The sequence below is a fragment of the Chiloscyllium plagiosum genome, unplaced genomic scaffold (assembly GCF_037043375.1).
Source record: "Chiloscyllium plagiosum isolate Xiang-an unplaced genomic scaffold, Cpla_swu_hap1 HiC_scaffold_45, whole genome shotgun sequence".
Taxonomy (NCBI): Eukaryota; Metazoa; Chordata; class Chondrichthyes; order Orectolobiformes; family Hemiscylliidae; genus Chiloscyllium; species Chiloscyllium plagiosum.
In genome coordinates this window covers 8,804,681-8,823,398 of record NW_028270183.1, presented here as the reverse complement: position 1 = coordinate 8,823,398, position 18,718 = coordinate 8,804,681, and the positions used below count along the sequence as shown (strand labels likewise).

The 18,718-nt window shown below is 44.4% G+C and overlaps 1 protein-coding gene across 2 annotated transcripts in view; it reads left to right on the top strand.

Annotated features, from left to right (window-relative positions):
- The first annotated feature begins 3,876 nt into the window (after positions 1-3,876).
- The window catches only part of sh2d3a (SH2 domain containing 3A), a 43,636-nt gene continuing 28,794 nt past the window's right edge, over positions 3,877-18,718 (top strand). Inside the window, exon 1 of one of the 2 annotated variants that reach the window (XM_043694938.2) lies at positions 3,877-3,896. In XM_043694938.2, the coding sequence (XP_043550873.2) occupies positions 3,879-3,896 (18 nt within the window). In that variant the 5' untranslated portion in view covers positions 3,877-3,878. Of the gene's footprint in view, positions 4,024-18,718 lie in introns of both variants that reach the window. The other variant, XM_043694940.2, reaches the window with a different exon arrangement.

Sequence of the window (18,718 nt, the reverse complement as noted above, 5' to 3'; positions counted from 1 at the left end):
CAGAGCTTTATAAAGTCTTAGTAGCACCTCACTGCTTTTACATTCTAACCCTCTTGAAATAAATGACAACATTACATTTGCTTTCTGAACCACTACTCAACCTGCAAGTCAATCTTTAGAAAATCCTGTACTAGCACTCCCAGATCCCTTTGTACTTTGGCTTTATGAATTTTCTCATCATTTATAAAATAGTCTGTGCCTGTGTTTTTTTTTTCCAAAGTGCAAGACCTCACATTTGCTCACATGGAATTTCATCAGCCATTTCTTGGACCATTCTCATAAACTGTCTAAATCTTTCTGCAGCCTCCCCACCTCCTCAGAACTACCTGCCTGTCCACCTAATTTTGTATCATCAGCAAACATTGCCAGAATGCCCCAGTCTCTTCATCCAGATCATTTATATATAAAGTGAACAGCTGGGGCCCCAACACTGAACCCTGCGGGACACCGCTTGTCACCAGCTGCTATTCTGAAAAAGAACCTTTTATCCCAACTCTCTGCCTTCTGTCAGACAGCCAATCCTCAATCCATGCCAGTAGCTCACCTCGAACACCATGGGCCCTCACCTTACTCAGCAGCCTCCTGTGAGGCACCTTATCAAAGGCCTTTTGGAAGTCTGGGTAGATAACATTCACTGGGTTTCCCTAGTCTAACCTACTTGTTACCTCTTCAAAGAATTCTAACAGGTTTGTCAGGCATGACCTCCCCTTACTAAATCCATGCTGATTTGTTCTAATTCAACCCTGCACTTCCAAGAATTTAGAAATCTCATGGATTTTAGAATTTTACCTATAACCGAGGTAATCAACCTATAATTTTCCATCTTTTGTCTTGATCCTTTCTTGAACAAGGGGTTACAGCAGCGATTTTCCAATCATCTGGGACTTTCCCTGACTCCAGTGATTTTTGAAAATAGGAGCCCTTTGAGCGTGCTCCACCATTTAATATGATCATAGCTGATCATCCATTTCAGTACCTTGTTCCCCAAACATGTTTCTTCCAACACACTTTTATTCCTTTAGCCTCTCCTAACTCCTTGAAGGCATTCAATATTTTGACTTCAAATGCTCTTGGGTGAAGAAATTTCTCCTCCTCAAACCTAAATCGCCTACCCTGCATCCTTAGACTGTGACCCCTGGTTTTGCAATCCTTACAACTGGGCACAATCTGCATTTGATCTTTCTAATCCCTTTAGAATTTTTTAGGCTTCTATGAAATCACCCCTCATTTTCTAAACTTTAGTGTATATAGTCTTAACTCTCTTCATAAGTCAGTCCTGCCATTTCCAGGACTCAGTGTGGTAACCCGCTCTTGCATTTCTTCACAACCAGACAATCCTTCCTCAAATAAGGAAACCAAAATTGTAAGACCCATGATATGGTTTCACCAAGGCCCTATACAATTTCAGCAAGACATCCCTGCTCCCATGCTTGAATTCTTTCACTATGAAGCCAACATACCACTTGCCATCTTTTCCCTGTGAACTCTCAATTATTAGGATCCATAAGACGTTCTAGTTATCATTCCCTGGACTTATATTTTAAAACAACATGAATCAGCCTTTTGACATTTTGGATGTTACCGTCTGCAAAAATGAATTGTCCTAAAACACTTTCCCACATTTATATCTCAATAGTTTGGAACAAAAATATTGGACAAAAAAAATCAGAGAAACTGGTCATGTTTTTGTCTGAAATCTGATTAAATCCAACATTTCTGTAAAATTGACAAATCCAAAACCACTAGTTAAAATATTTGATATTTTTAAGTTTAATCATGTTTAGGGAACTGTTAAGACATTCCTTTTTTAGGGTCGAGGGAATATTCTCCCAGAATTTTCAAGAGTTCCAGTTTTACATTATGGTTTTGTAGCAAGATTGAAAAAAAGCTAAAATCTGACAACACCATTGTTGAAATTACACAAAAACTGTAGCATCTGGAACATGGCAAATTCCTTTCAGATCTCAAGAACAGACAGTTAAAAAGGGCAATGCCAAAAAAAACAAAGACATTCAGATATAAAATGTTAGAAGAGTCATACATATTTGATTTCCAAGCCTACGAACTGTCTTGAACTTCTCGACAGTATCACATAAGATTGCAGTCTCATGCCATATTGCTGGAGGATGTCAGTCTCATGGCCATCTCGTGTTTTTATATTCCCAGAGAAAAAAAAATTCCTTTGTTGCATGCTCTGCACTGTGGGAAAGCTTTGTTTGAGTACTGGGATGGGATTCTTCCAGCAGAGGGTGCAAATGACCAAAAGAACTTTCCCAAAAACATTACAGCAGTCACTGTGAAAGTCAGTGCTTGGTATACTGCTCCTTTTGCATGGGAGCAGAACAGCCCCAGGGGAGGAAGGAAAAGGATTTGAATATTTCAGTTGGCATAGCAACAACCACGTTATATATTCTGCGTGGAAAACGGGTACAGACCTGTTTGACATGTTAGTGGTGATCAAGCACGAATTATATATAAATGGAGTTTAAACCTTGGGATTTGTGAATTATACAACATAAGGGGAGACCACTTGGCTATGCTGGCTCTTTCAATGTTCTGTCCAATTAGTTTCACAGCACTGTCTCTTTCCTGATAGCACTGCAAATTTTTCCCCTTTATTTCTAAAGACTGTGAGTCAGTCTGGGTGGGTCTGCATGATAGTGTGAGTGCAGTCAATGAGACCCTAAACTTGGAGGAAGACATGCTATCTGGGTCAATCATAGAACATAGAACATTACAGCGCAGTACAGGTCCTTCTGCCCTCGATGGTGTGCTTACCTGTGGAACCAATCTGAAGTCCATCTATCCTACACTATTCCATTTTCATCCATATGTTTATCAATGACCATTTAAATGCCCTTAAATTTGGCGAGTCTACTACTGTAGCAGGCAGGGCGTTCCACGCCTCTACTACTCTCTGAGTAAAGAAACTACCTCTGACATCTGTCCTATATCTATCACCCTCAATTTAAAGCTATTTCCCCTTGAGCTAGCCATCACCATTCGAGAAAAAGGGCTCTCACTGTCTACCCTTTCTAACCCTCCGATTATCTTATATGTCTCAATTAAGTCACCTCTCAACCTTCTCTCTAACGAAAACAGACTCACGTCCCTCAGCCTTTCCTCATAAGACCTTTCCTCCATACCAGGCAACATCCTAGTAAATCTTCTCTGCACCCTTTCCAAAGCTTCCACTTCCTTCCGATAATGCGATGACCAGAACTGTACGCAATACTCCAAGTGCGGCCGCACCAGAGTTTTGTACAGCTGCAGCATGACCTCGTGGCTCTGAAACTCAATCTCTCTACCAACAAAAGCTAACTCACCATATACTAACATGGTGCAATCCCAAAGTCCAAACCTGTGTGCATGAACAATGTGATAGCAGTCACATGATCAACTCTGACCTCAGCTGCAGTCTGGACTGATGATAGCTGGGATTTGCCAGAGGCAAAGAAGTTCAGCTCTATTGACTATTTGGAGGGTTATGAAGAAAAGCAGGGGAATGGAACTAATTAGTTATAATTTTCAAATAGGCATAATGAGCTCAATTATAGAAAGGCTTCATGCCGTGAAGTATCTTTTTCTGATTCACTGCAAAGACTTTAGAATCAATTAGTTTCTCAAAATAAACTATCAGTAAAATTTGTCCCAAATCATTGCAGCATTTTAAATGAGCCCAAGCAGGGATCCCTTTAAGTAGCGGTGGAAGTGACCCGTACCACCCATTCTATTGTCCGAAAAGTTGAGGAAGTCATAGATTGACGTGAAAATTAAGTTGGGGGCTTGACTGCGGCATCTGACCCCTATTTCATCTGTTCCCAGCAGGAATGCCGGTCATTGAAGTCACTTGGCAAACAGAGCGTTTGGAAAATGGGATGCAAGGAATTCATTCGGTAAGGGGAGTAATGGAGAAGAACAGGACAGAACATAATTTCCTGCATTTGGCTTCAAAAGACAGGTCGGGCAAAGGACCCCACAGACAGGCTAAGGAAGTAAATTATTTGTTTGGAAAGAGCGAAGGCAAGTAGAATCTAAAATATCTTTAATCGGGAGAGAAAAAGAAAGATATTATCAATCAGCATTTACCACTCCCAATGGAGATCAAGTAGCTGACATAGGAATGTCATTCAATCTCAAACATTCTATCATCACCAACAGTTATTTTAAGCCTTTAGGGGACAAGGTTAAATATTTTGAATGACTTGGAGACGCCAGTGTTGGACTGGCGTGGACAAAGTTAAAAATCACACAACACCAAGTTATAGTCAACAGGTTTATTCGGAAGCACTAGCTTTCGGAGCGCTGCTCCTTCATCAGGTGGTTGTGGAGAATAAGATTGTAAGACGCAGAATTTATAGCAAAAGTTTCCAGTGTGATCTAACTGAAATTACATATTGAAAAAGACCTGGATTGTTTGTTAAGTCTCTCATCTTTTAGAATGACCATGTTGGTTTCAGTTTTTTCAAATGTAAATTGCAAAAGTTTTTTTTTAAAAAGTTACATTCTCAAGTGAACTTTAACAATTGGTGTCACGTCGGCACCGATAATGTATTGAAGATGTGAGTTTCCTTGTTTGAGGCTGTCTGTGCCACAATGGTCAGACTGATTCTAATCTAAAAAACGGATTTACAGAATCTTACATGGATTCATGCAGTTTTGAGCAATGTAAAATGTAATACTGCAAGTACAAATTTACCCCACAAAAGGTTATGTGTATGTGGCAAAGGGGAGGGGAACAGGGGTTATGAGAGTCTGTGAGAGAGTGTGTGCATGTATGTGAGTGTGAGTGTAAAGGGGTATAAGTCTGTGAGAGGGTGTGTGTGTGAGCCTATGAGAGAGGGTCTGCGTGAGTGTGTGTGTCTGTAGTAAAGTGTGTGTGTGTAGGAGCGTCTATATGTCTGTTTGTCTGTCTGTGTGTGTATAGTGCAATGGGGTCACCTGTAGTATGACATGAACGCAAGGTCCCGTGAGGCCATCCCATGGGTAATGAATTTGGCTATTAGCCTCTGCTTGGCCACTATTTGTTGTTACCTGTCCCGAAGTCTGCCTTGGAGGACGGTCATTCGAAGGTCTGAGGTCAAATGTCCCGGACCGCTGAAGTGTTCTCCAACTGGGAGGGAACACTCCTGTCTGTTGATTGTTGTATGGTGTCTATTCCAGTAGCCTCTGCTTGGTCTCACCAATGTACCAAGATTCAGGGCATCCTTGCCTGCAGCATATGAGATGGACAATGTTGGCTGAGTCGCATGAGTATCTTCGAGGAGACAGTGAGGACTGCAGATGCTGGAGATCAGAGCTGAAAATGTGTGCTGGAAAAGCGCAGCAGGTCAGACAGCATCCAAGGAGCAGGAGAATCGATGTTTCGGGCATGAGCCCTTCTTCAGGAATGAGGAACTTGTGCCAAGCAGGCTCAGATAAAAGATAGGGAGGAGGACTTGGGGGAAGGGCGTTGGAAATGCGATAGGTGAAAGGAGGTTAAGGTGAGGGTGATAAGGTGAGGGTGATAGGCCGGAGTGGGGGTGGTGGTGGAGAGGTCAGGAAAAAGATAGCAGGTTAGGAAGGTGGTGCTGAGTTCGAGGGTTGGGACTGAGACAAGGTGTGGGGGAGGGGAAATGAGGAAACTGGAGAAATCTGAGTTCATCCCTTGTCGTTGGAGGGTTCCTAGGCGGAAGATGAGGCGCTCTTCCTCCAGCCGTCGTGTTGCTATAGTCTGGCGATGGAGGAGTCCAAGGACCTGCATATCCTTGGTGGGGTGGGAGGGGGAGTTGAAGTGTTGAGCCACGGGGTGGTTGGGTTGGTTAGTCCGGGTGTCCCAGAGGTGTTCTCTGAAACGTTCCACAAGTAGGCGGCCTGACTCCCCAATATAGGGGAGGCAACATCGGGTGCACCGGGTGCAGTAAATGATGTGTGTGGAGGTGCAGGTGAATTTGTGGCGGATATGGAAGGATCCCTTGGGGCCTTGGAGGGAAGTAAGGGAGGAGGTGTGGGCGCAAGTTTTGCATTTCTTGCGGTTGCAGAGGAAGGTGCCAGGAGTGGAGGTTGGGTTGGTGGGGGGTGTGGACCTGACGAGGGGTGTGGACCTAGCGAGGGAGTCACGGAGGGAGGTCCACACCCCTCGTCAGGTCCACACTCCCCACCAACCCAACCTCCACTCCTGGCACCTTCCTCTGCAACCGCAAGAAATGCAAAACTTGCGCCCACATCTCCCCCCTTACTTCCCTCCAAAGCCCCAAGGGATCCTTCCATATCCGCCACAAATTCACCTGCACCTCCACACACATCATTTACTGCATCCGCTGCACCCGATGTGGCCTCCTCTATATTGGGGAGTCAGGCCGCCTACTTGCGGAACGTTTCAGAGAACACCTCTGGGACACCCGGACCAACCAACCCAACCACCCCGTGGCTCAACACTTCAACTCCCCATCCCACCCCAGCAAGGACATGCAGGTCCTTGGACTCCTCCATCGCCAGAACATAGCAACACGACGGCTGGAGGAAGAGCGCCTCATCTTCCGCCTAGGAACTCTCCAACCACAAGGGATGAACTCAGATTTCTCCAGTTTCCTCATTTCCCCTCCCCCCACCTTGTCTCAGTCCCAACCCTCGAACTCAGCACCACCTTCCTAACTTGCAATCTTCTTCCTGACCTCTCCGCCCCCACCCCCACTCCGGCCTATCACCCTCACCTTATCACCCTCACCTTAACCTCCTTTCACCTATCACATTTCCAATGCCCCTCCCCCTAGTCCCGCCTCCCTACCTTTTATCTGAGCCTGCTTGGCACACTTTCCTCATTCCTGAAGAAGGGCTCATGCCCGAAACGTCGATTCTCCTGCTCCTTGGATGCTGTCTGACCTGCTGCGCTTTTCCAGCAACACATTTTCAGCTCGCATGAGTTTCTGCCATGTACATGGTGGGAGGTGTCCCCACGCGTAATGGTGGTATCTGTGGATTGTCCTGAAAGCTGGGCAGTTTGCTACGAGCAATGATCTTTTTGAGGTTTGGTGGCTGTTTAAAGGTGAGAGATGGGGGTGTGGGGAAGGTCTTGGTGAGGTGCTTATCCTCATTGATAATGTGTTGCAGGTTGCGAAGAACATAGTGTAGTTTACCGGCTCCTGGGAAGGACTGGACAATGAAAGGTACCCTGTCGGCTGTAGCTCGGAATATTTTAAAGTGTTAGGAACTGGGATCAGAATAGTTCAGTAGACTAGATTGGTCAAACAGGTTCCAATTTTCATTTTTAAGTATCAAAAATTTGATTACAGACCCACGCCTACTGAGTCTACAAGTGTCTTATTAGAATGAAAGGTGTGTGTCGTATTGGTTTGCAATGTAAGGTGATGTCAATAATGCGAGTTCAATTTCCACATTGATTGGCTAAGCACTCTCCTTCTTAACCTCTCCTTGCCTGGGGCCTGTTGACTCTCAGGTTAAACTACCAACAGTCATCTCACTGTAATCAGAGAACAGCCCTATGGCCTGGTCGGATTATGCTGACTGTACCTTTTATACTGGAAAGATGGATTACTAAGTATATCAATAGACAATAGATTTGAGTTTCGTTATTGGTAAATGGAGCTAATTATAATATTAAAACGTAAATCAACTTTATGGAACTGATTTAACTGAAAACATATACTTATTACTTTTCCGTCATTTTTAACACATTGTTCCAACAGGTGATACCAGATGGCTCAGGGCCTCTGTATCATCCCTGATTCAGAAGGGTGGGGTTTGAAATAACTATACAGAGGCCAGTATCCTGTCACCAAGTCACCCTTTATTTACTTGTGCACAGTACACTGGCTGTGGCCAGTCAGCTCAGAGGTCATCTCTAGAAATGAGATTAAAAATCTTCTGTTAACATCGGTCAGCCAGGGCTTTCCTGATTGGCTCAGGTTAACAACCCCAATCAAGGATCTCATAGTCAATAAGATGCAGCTGGTCCCAATCACTATATCCCTCCCCTCTAAGTCCAAAGATCTAAGCTTGGTCTTTCTATTGTAGCTTTTCTCACAATATTCTTGTCTCAGGTCTGCTTCCTCTGATGTGACTCGAATGTCTGGGGAGGGTTTCCTCCCCTTCTTCTGGTGGTAACGGTATCGGGACGGCATCCATCTCAGACTCTGAGGTTTCCTTGACTCTAAACAGAGGGGGAGAATCTACAGTTTCTGACAGGCTTCTGGCTATTCTGATGGGCCAGGAATGTTTTGCTCCTGTCCATTTGAGGGTAACAGCTTTCGGGTGATCCACTTGTTTGTTCAGGCCTGTATCACCGACCTGAACCTGACCTCTTATCAACTTCATCTCGTATCTGGTCAGGGCCATTTCTATGGTTCTGACACCAAACGTCATCCCTGAATTAAACTGTCACTCTTGCCTAGAGGAGGCATGAGGCAGGCATTGGTGTTCCTGCTGACATTTGACCGGCCCCTCCTCCCCCAGGTTGGAAATATCAAGTTTAACTTGGTGTGGAATTTTCTCCCCATCAGCAACACTGCTGGAACTATCCCTGTTGTTGCGTGAGGGGTAGTGCTATAATTGAACAGGTTAAGACAGTTTGGTATCAAATGGTGCCATGGGCTCCTTCTTTAAGCGTGTGGACCACTCTTTCCACTAGACCATTGAATGATGGATGGTATGGAGCTGTCCTTGTATGCCAAAAGCTATTTGACTTTAGGAAATATTCAAATTCCTTGCTGGTAAATGATGCTCCATTGTCCATGACCAGTACTTCTGGGAGTCCATGTATCACAGACGATGCTCGCAGCTTCTCAACTGTCATCTCTGAGTTTGCTGAACAAACTTTATGCACACCGACTACTTTGAATGGGTATCCACAATGACCCAGGAAGGTAAAGCTCAGGAAAGGACTGGCATAGACGACATGCAACTGAGTCCAGGATTTACCTGCCATTTCCACAAATGTGGTTATGCTGCTAGTGACACTTTTTGTCCTTGCTGGCACTCTAGGCACTGCCACACCAACGCAGCTATGTCAGCATCTAACGCTGGCCACCAGACACAGCTTCTTGCTAGCATCTTCATCTTGGAAACCCCTGGATGACCCTAGTGGAGTTCAGCCAGTATCTGGTGGCAACCTTTACTCTTGCTCTCCGTAGTAATATGCTATCCTCTACAGTGATCTCATCTCGCTGAGTCCAGAAAAGTTTCAATCCTAGTTGCAATGGCCCTTCTGTTTCCCACATTACTACCAGCTGTTTTAGTTTTGCTAAGACAGGATCTTTTTTCTGTCTACAGTTGGATATTGTCAGCGGTGATTGGAAGGGTGTCCAGGAAGTTTAAAAATAAAATAATACTCTTCTTGAGAGGGGCACCATCAGTGGAGTATCTGCCAGTGAGAGGTGGCTCAAAACATCCACATTAGTCACTTGGCTTCCTGGATGGTGTTCTAACGTGTACCTATACATGCTGAGAATAAGGGCCCAATGCTGAATTCTACAAGAAAGTATGGGCCCCACCGTCTTGTCTTCCTTCAGTAGCCCTAGCAGAGGTTTGTGATCTGTTAGTATGACGAGCTCTCTTCCATAAAGGTACTCATGGAACTTCCTTACACCAAAGATGACCACCAGACCTTCCTTCTCTATCTGGACATATTTGCGTTCAGCGTCAGCCAAAACCTGGGAATCATACGCTAATAGGTGTTCCTCTCCATTCCTACTTGCGGAACGTTTCAGAGAACACCTCTGGGACACCCGGACCTCCAACCCAACTACCCCGTGGCTCAACACTTCAACTCCCCCTCCCACTCCACCAAGGACATGCAGGTCCTTGGACTTCTCCATCGCCAGACCATAGCAACACGACGGCTGGAGGAAGAGCGCCTCATCTTCCGCCTAGGAACTCTCCAACCACGAGGGATGAATTCGGATTTCTCCAGTTTCCTCATTTCCCCACCCCCACCTTGTCTCAGTCAAATCCCTCGAACTCAGCACCACCTTCCTAACCTGCAATCTTCTTCCTGACCTCTCCGTCCCCACCCCCACTCCGGCCTATCACCCTCACCTTGACCTCCTTCCACCATTTCCAACGCCCCTCCCCCAAGTCCCTCCTCCCTACCTTTTATCTTAGCCTGCTGGACACACTTTCCTCATTCCTGAAGAAGGGCTCATGCCCGAAACATCGATTCTCCTGCTCCTTGGATGCTGCCTGACCTGCTGCGCTTTTCCAGCAACACAATTTCAGCTCTGATCTCCAGCATCTGCAGCCCTCACTTTCCCCTCTTTCCTCTCCATTGGGCCACCAGTGAGCCAACAGCACCCCAATACGGGTGGCATGATGGCTCAGTGGTTAGCATTGCTGCCTCACAGCACCAGAGAACCAGGTTCAATTCTAGCCTCTGGTGACTGACTGTGTGGAGTTTGCACATTCTCCCCGTGTCTGCGTGGGTTTCCTCTGGGTGCTCCGGTTTCCTCCCACAATCCAAAAATATGCAGGTCAGGTGAATTGGCCATGCTAAATTGCCCACAGTGTTCAGGGATATGTCAGTTAAGTACATTAGTCAGGGATAAATATAGAGTAAATAGGGTATGGGAATGGGTCTGGGAAGGTTACTCCTCGGAGGATTGGTTTAGATTTGTTTGGCTAAATGGCCTGTTTCCACACTATAGGGTGTCTATGATGATATGATACTGTACAGGTAGGCATCGCATGCCAGCCCAATGTTTTACCTCAAAAAGTAGTAGACCAACATCTTAGATGGCGTAGCTGCTTTTCACTTTTGTAAGGGCTATGCCTTGGACAAAGAATTTTCAAGGCTGACCCTTTTTCAGTAGCAGGTGTAAGGGTGCCAAAATGGAGGCCAGGTTACATATAAATTTTCCATAATAATTGGCTAACTTGAGGAAAGACCTAAGCTCCGGTACAGATGTGGGATCCTGCACTCCTTTAATCACCTTCACTTTATCTTCCAAAGGGTGTCACCCAATTTTGTCAACTTTATAACCCAAGTAGGTCACTTGGGGTGGCTGGAACATACATTTTCCCTGTCTCAGGTGTATGCCTGCTTTGGAGAAATGTTTAACGCTATGTCCAAGTTCTCCAAGTGCTCTTTATTGGTCTTCCCTGTTATTAGTACATCATCCAGATAAGTGGCAAGTCCTTGTAAAATGTTCTCCATGGTCTGTTGGTGAAGTGTGCAGGTTGATGATACCAAATGGCAGTCTTGTATATTGGTATAAAACTTTATGGGTATTAATTGTAGCATACTTCTGTGACTCCTCATCCAGTTGCAGTTGTGGGTAGGTGTGGCTCATTTCCAGCTTTGTGTAGGACAGAGTCAAGATTAGAGCGGTGCTGGAAAAGCACAGCAGGTCAGGCAGAATCCGAGGAACAGGAACATTGACGGTGGACAGTCTCTCTGCCAATGTTGCACATACAAGACCTCTATGCGAGGAATTGGATTTTTATTGAGATGCAAGAAGCGTTTTACAGTTTGTGTTAAATCCACTCCACACACACACACACACACACACACACACACGAACTGAGCCATCAGGTTTCACTGCACTGGTTTGATGAATCCTTCACTCTTCAGACTCCTGATTTCCATTTCAGATTTAGCCCAAAAGGCAAATGTCACCAGGCCAGCCTTGCAAATTCTCGGAATTGTTTCCTAGTCAACATGTAAAATGGCTTTAGCCCCTTTGATAGTCCCAAGCCCTTCCTCAAAATCTCCCAAATATTTAATTAGGGCTTCACTAAGGCAGCCATTTTCTAATAAAAAAATGTTCAGCCAATCTGGGTGAATCTTTCTCAACCAATTCTACCCATTAGGTTTGGGCCTGAGCCTTTTACTACCATCAGTGGTAACTGCACCAACTGCTTCTCATAGGAGACAGGAACCTTAATCTGCAACGGTTCCCCAGTGTATGTGCTCAGTCTGGCTGAGGTCTTGACCAAACTTAAGAGTTTGAGTCCAGACCAACTCTTGTTAAAGACGGACTCTGCAACCACAGATACAGCTGCACCAGTATTGACCTCCCTGGGAATTGTGTGATCATTTAACCAAAAATTAATTTTAATTTGGTCCAATTTGGATGTCAATAAGCAATTTAATTGATATTGATATGTGGGGGGACCTTCCAGGGTGTACCCTCTCCTGGATACCAGCCTATGAGTTTTCTTACTCAAGTCAGGCTTTGTAGGACTTCTTTGCTGTCTCAAGTCTGCATACTGGCAGCAACTCCAATGGCTTGCCGGCCCAAATCCTGAAGAACATTTTGTTACTTGGCCGAGGCTCGGCTTTGTTGTTCTCTGCTCAGTTTATGTCCTGCATGAGGCTCTGCAATTACCTACATTCAAGTGGTGTTCCTCAAGTTCAGTCGGATAGGTGAGGGAGTCCGTTTCCATTAGAGACCGCAATTTCCCTTCCCACATGGTTAAAGATGCCCTCCAACACATCTCGTCCACATCCGGCAACTCCACCCTCAGACCCCACCCCTCCAACCGTAACAAGGACAGAACGCCCCTGGTGCTCACCTTCCACCCTACAAACCTCCGCATAAACCAAATCATCCGCCGACATTTCCGCCACCTCCAAAAAGACCCCACCACCAGGGATATATTTCCCTCCCCACCCCTTTCCGCCTTCCGCAAAGACCGTTCCCTCCATGACTACCTGGTCAGGTCCACACCCCCCTTCGACCCACCCTCCCGTCCTGGCACCTTCCCCTGCCGCCGCAGGAACTGTAAAACCTGTGCCCACATCTCCTCCCTCACCTCTATCCAAGGCCCTAAAGGAGCCTTCCACATCCATCAAAGCTTTACCTGCACATCCACCAATATCATTTATTGTATCTGTTGCTCCCGATGCGGTCTCCTCTACATTGGGAGACTGGGCGCCTCCTAGCAAAGTGCTTTAGGGAACATCTCCGAGACACCCGCACCAATCAACCATACCGCCCCGTGGCCCAACATTTCAACTCCCCCTCCCACTCTGCCGAGGACATGGAGGTCCTCGGCCTCCTTCACCGCCGCTCCCTCACCACCAGACGCCTGGAGGAAGAACTCCTCATCTTCCGCCTCGGAACACTTCAACCCCAGGGCATCAATGTGGACTTCAACAGTTTCCTCATTTCCCCTTCCCCCACCTCATCCTAGTTTCAAACTTCCAGCTCTGTACTGTCCCCTTGACTTGTCCGGACTTGTCCGACCTGCCTAGCTCCTTTTCCACCTATCCACTCCACCCTCTCCTCCCTGACCTATCACCTTCATCTCCTCCCCCACTCACCCATTGTACTCTATGCTACTTTCTCCCCACTCCCACCCTCCCCTAGCTTATCTCTCCACGCTTCAGGCTCTCTGCCTTTATTCCTGATGAAGGGCTTTTGCCCGAAACGCCGATTTCACTGCTCGTTGGATGCTGCCTGAATTGCTGTGCTCTTCCAGCACCACTGATCCAGAATCTGGTTTCCAGCATCTGCAGTTATTGTTTTTACCTATTATCTCCTATGCTCTACCTGCCACAGTTTCTAATGACAAAGACAGTAGTACTGCCTGTTGGAAGACCAGTTGGGCTTCAGCTAGAGGGCACTTCTGTTTGGTTATGTCATTGTCCCACATATCAAACATGTCTGTCAGCATCTCATTCAGGGTTAGCCTAAAATCATGGCTTTGCTAGTCATCTCAGCCTTGTCAAAAATCCCGATATGGATATCCCCCCGTTCTCTAACAGCTGAATAAAACCAGTAGCATGTCAAAGTTAGGGGAGGTTTGGTATCGCAAGATTCCTTAACTAACACTGTCAGCTCTTGAAAGGTTTCAGTGTTTGGTGCCTCTAGGAAAGTTAAAAACCCTATAACTGAAATGGCTGCAGGTCAACAAGCAGTTAGAAGGGTTACTCGTTGCTTTTCATCTGCCCCAATGTCATTTGCCCAGAAAAAAAACATTGCATTCTTTCTACATACTGGGCCTAGTCTTTGACTGCAGGATCAAACAAGTCAAGCTTTTCAAATAAAGGCATGATGCCAGAAATGTTTAACCCAACTCCAAGATAAGTGTTGCAAGCGAATGTTCTTCAGGCATGTACTGTTTTCTCCCGTCATCACCGAAGTAATCGCATAGAGGCTGGTATCCCATTACCAAGTCACCCTTTATTGACTTGTGCACAGTACACTGGTTGTGGCAAGCCAGCTTGGATTCCTTCCCCTGATCTAAGGAGATTCTATACCTCCTGTTAATTGTTTTTTACACTGGCTACGTAGCCAGCCAGCTCAGAGATTAGTTCTTAAAAAAAACAGTGACCAGCCAGTTCAGGGATCAGTTACTGAGTACAACAGTAACACACTGGGCTGTGTGGTCAGCCAGTTCAGGGATCAGTTACTGAGTACAACAGTAACACACTGGGCTGTAGCTAGCCAGCTCAGAGTCAGTCCCCCTGAACTGAGGAGATTCCTAAGCTCCTGTTAATTTTTTTAAAATTCATAGTTAAACAAAACTAATTAAACAACAGTAACAATACACAAAAGAAATAGAGACACAACCATAAAGTACCTGAAATTTCACAAAACAAACAGCACTACATAAAATACATGTAGAATTTTATCACCTGTTGGTAATGGTCATGTAGGGCTTTCCTGATTGGCCCAGGTTAACAACCCCAATCAAAGATCTCATAGTCAACTAGATCGAGATGGTTCAAATCAGTATAGGCTTCAAGTCCCATAATAAAAGTTTAGGCATGTACTGTCACAAACTCATCCAATTTTCCCAATCGCAAGAGTTTCCCTTAACCCTTCCATCTATCCCAGCTCTCACTGTCAGCCTCTGGGCCACGCAATTTGTCCCCACTCCCCATAAACCTCCTACCCAGAAGATGGCCAAAAGGATGGGGACACATTGAAGGAGGTGCAAATTCAATTTACTATATTAGGATGATCACATTTTCTGAATTGAATTCAGTTTACACAGAATGGAACCTAGCAAAGTAGCCAAGAAGGATAACATAGTTTAAGGTGCATCTTGAGGCAAAATTCTTTTGGCATACTATATATTCTAACAGTACTACATATAAATAAAAATGCAAAACAAATATGCACATAATTACTACTGATATGATGTCACACTGTTGATACAGGTTCAGAATCCACTTATAAATAAAACAATAAACTGTTCAGGAAGTCAGGCTGAAGATAACCTAGTCAGTGATGGCTGAACTTTATCTGAGGAAATCTGCAACAGAATTTGAACTAGCATGTGCTGCTTTATGTTAGATGCTACCTTTATGCTATTTTATAGGTGTTCTACCTCCATTTAATTTGGAAAATACAAACCAGCACAATGAACATAATACAGATGTTTCTCTTTGGGTTGGTCATCAATCCAGGAAATATCTTAGAAGTTGGCTGTGCATGCAGCAATTACATGTTTCTGACCATTCCAAATCACTAACATTGAATCTCAAATTGTGCCTGTGTTCTGTATCGTATACATCATATCTGTATTCAGTCAATGTTGTAGCTATGGCAACTGCTGTACTGCTGCACCATTTGTGTTATTGTTAACGGCAATAGTAGCGAGAATAGAAGTATGCTTGGTATTTCTCTCCAAATATGCATTTATTATTAATGAGACGTCTAGTAGATATCTTTTTCCATAGTGACCTACAGTACATACTATACCTTATTCAATAATTAGTAGGCATGTTTCAACATGAGAAATTTGTAAAAATGGAAATTTGGGAATGAGCTTTATAAATTGGGAATTATTCTGTCGACATTTTCTGTCTTGGGGTGCTACATCTCTTGGGGTGGTCACTGGTAAAAATGGACATATCCTCACCCCAGAATGATTGTCAGCACATATCTTTCAGGATATATCAAACAGCTGGAGCTACTTTCTCTAGAAAGGAGAAGACAGAAGTTTTAGCTATTATATAGGTTGTTAAACTTATGAATGAGTTTGATTAAATAGAAGTTGAGAAGATGTTGCCCCTGAAAATGGTACAAGAGTAGGAGCCAGAAATATAATTTAATGAGTAAAATTCTCATTGAGAATTAAAGAGAAATTCCATCCCCTTCTCCCCCCCCGCTCCCACCCAGCAAGTGTTTAGAATGTGGAAATATAGCTACACGTATTTAAGGTGAAGCTAGATGAATTTAAGGGAGAAAGGAATGGAAAGGTATGCTGAGAGAGATTGGACGAAGGACGATGGAAGGTGGTTCACATGGTGCACTAAAACCAGTGTGGAGCCCCTGGGCAAACTGAACTATTTATATGCTGTAAATTCTTTGTAATGCTTTATAAATTAGGTCTGGCACCTGGGGAATTGAAGGGATTCCATTCTCTATCTCAGGAAGTGCTGATATGAAATGCAACACCCCCTGCTGCTGCTATAGCTTCAGTCAGCTCAAGGGCTGAACCTGAGAATTTCCTGTTTTTAAAGATTTAAGCTTTTTTCTCTTTGCAACTATCTGGCAGAGCAACATGATTTGAAAATGCTTCCTTCTTTGCATGAAGATTTCTAAACACTTATAGTTAGCATATTTTGTAAAGCAAATCAAGGGAAAACTAAGGTTTATGTGCTTGTTGCTATGCCAACTGAAACAATCAAATAATTTCTTCTGTCCGGTGGTACTTTACATCCTCACAATTAAATGCATTCGGGTGAAGAATTTAAACCTTGATAATATGTACTGTGTTTTTTTTATTTTGTACTTACATTTACTGGCTTGTGTCTCTCAATTCCATTCAAAGAACATTCCAAAATCCATACTGGTACCTTTTCTCTTAGTAACTGATGAACGAATGCAAAATTAAGAGGTCCCTAATCAGCCCTGATTCCAGAATACGTCCATGAGGTCTTGCCAGCTACAATCAAAGCCCTTTAACTCAGGTCAGGTGCTGTTTAACCAAGGCTGCCTAATTCTTGCCTCGTTTAGACTTGCAGGTAACTCAGCTTTGATTATCTGGTTGTTTTTACGGAATTCCTGTGAGCCAACTATGAATGGCATGTGGGACAATGTATTAACACGTTGCCTCCAACCCTTTTGAGTTTCAGGATACCAAAGCAACTAATTCCATCCCTAGACTATCAAAGAATTTAAAAAATATATCTTTACTAAAGCAAAATGAAATCTTATCAAAATTGTTGTCCTTGCACACAACAAAGTAAAAATAGCATGTAACTTGTTTCTCTACACAGAAGTGTCTGCATAATACTCACCTGTGAAACTAGAGCAACAACAATGCAGTAAATGCCACAACTGCTTTAAGATATCTATCAACTCTCCAGCAGGTTTTTCTGAAAGGTAAAAGCTCTGTAAATTGTACAGGGTTTATTCAGAACACAATCATTATTATTATAACTTGCATTTTCAAAGTCAAAATATCATTGTTCAGACATTAGTTGGAGCAATCTTCTCAGATGAGGAGGAATGCGACAGACCCCTGAAGGTGCTGAAAGATGCCCTTGTAAGAACACGGTATGATTCTCAACTTATCGATCATCAGTTACGATGTGCCACAGCAAGAAACTGTAATGACCTCCTCAGGAGATAGACACGGGATGCAACCGGTAGGGTGCCCTTCGTTGTCCATAACTTCCTGGCAGCGGAGAAACTGCGTCATGTTCTTCACAGCCTGCAACACATTATCGATGAGGATGAGCACCTCGCCAAGACCTTCCACATGCCTCCACTTCTCGCCTTTAAACAACCACCAAACCTTAAGCAGACCATTGTTCGCAGCAAACCGCCCAGCCTTCAGTACAACATCGACCACAACACCGAACAACACTGTCATGGCAACCACTGTAAGATATGTCAGAGTGTTGACATGGATACCACCATTACATGTGGGGACATCACCCACCATGTACGTGGCAGGTACTTACAAGACTCAGTCAATGTTACCTATCTCACACGCTGTAGCATTGGTGAGACCACACAGATGCTATGACAACGGATGAATGGACACCATGCAGCAATCACCAGACAGGGATGTTCCCTCCCAGTCAGGGAATGCTTCAGTGGTCAGGGAGATTTGACCTCGGATCTTCAGGTGACCATCCTCCAAGGTGGACTTCAGGATACGCAACAACACAGAGTGGCCAAGCAGAGACTGATAGCCAAGTTTGGTGTCCATGTGAACGGCCTCAAATGGGACCTTGGGTTCATGTCACACTACACTACACACACACACTCACACACACACACACACACACACACACACAATTACATACTCACACACTCACGCAGATCCTGTCTCAAACACATGCTCACTCTCATACACAGACATACATCCCCCACACTCACACCGTCTCACAGGCTTATACTCCATCACATTCATGCACACACACACAAACACACACTCATACGCACTCACATTCACATGCACACACACTCTCTCTCTGACTCTGTCTCTCCCTCTCCCTCTCTCTGGCATGCACACATACACACACATATAAGTCTATGGGGTGAATTTAAATTTGCAGAATTGTATTTGCAAACACATTCTATTTTGCTCAAAAAGCATATAATCTCAAGGCAGTCAATGCAAGCAGTCAATCCATGTAACATTTTTAAAATTCCTACTTTGGAACTAGAACCAGTCTGACTCAAAACTGGGATACAGACAGACTCTAACCTCATACCTTTAATGCATTGTCTGAGCTGAGATGTCACCTATTTTTATAAACCTTAAGTTATCTTGAGAACATGACTAGGAAGAAATTGTGGAATTTACATATTAA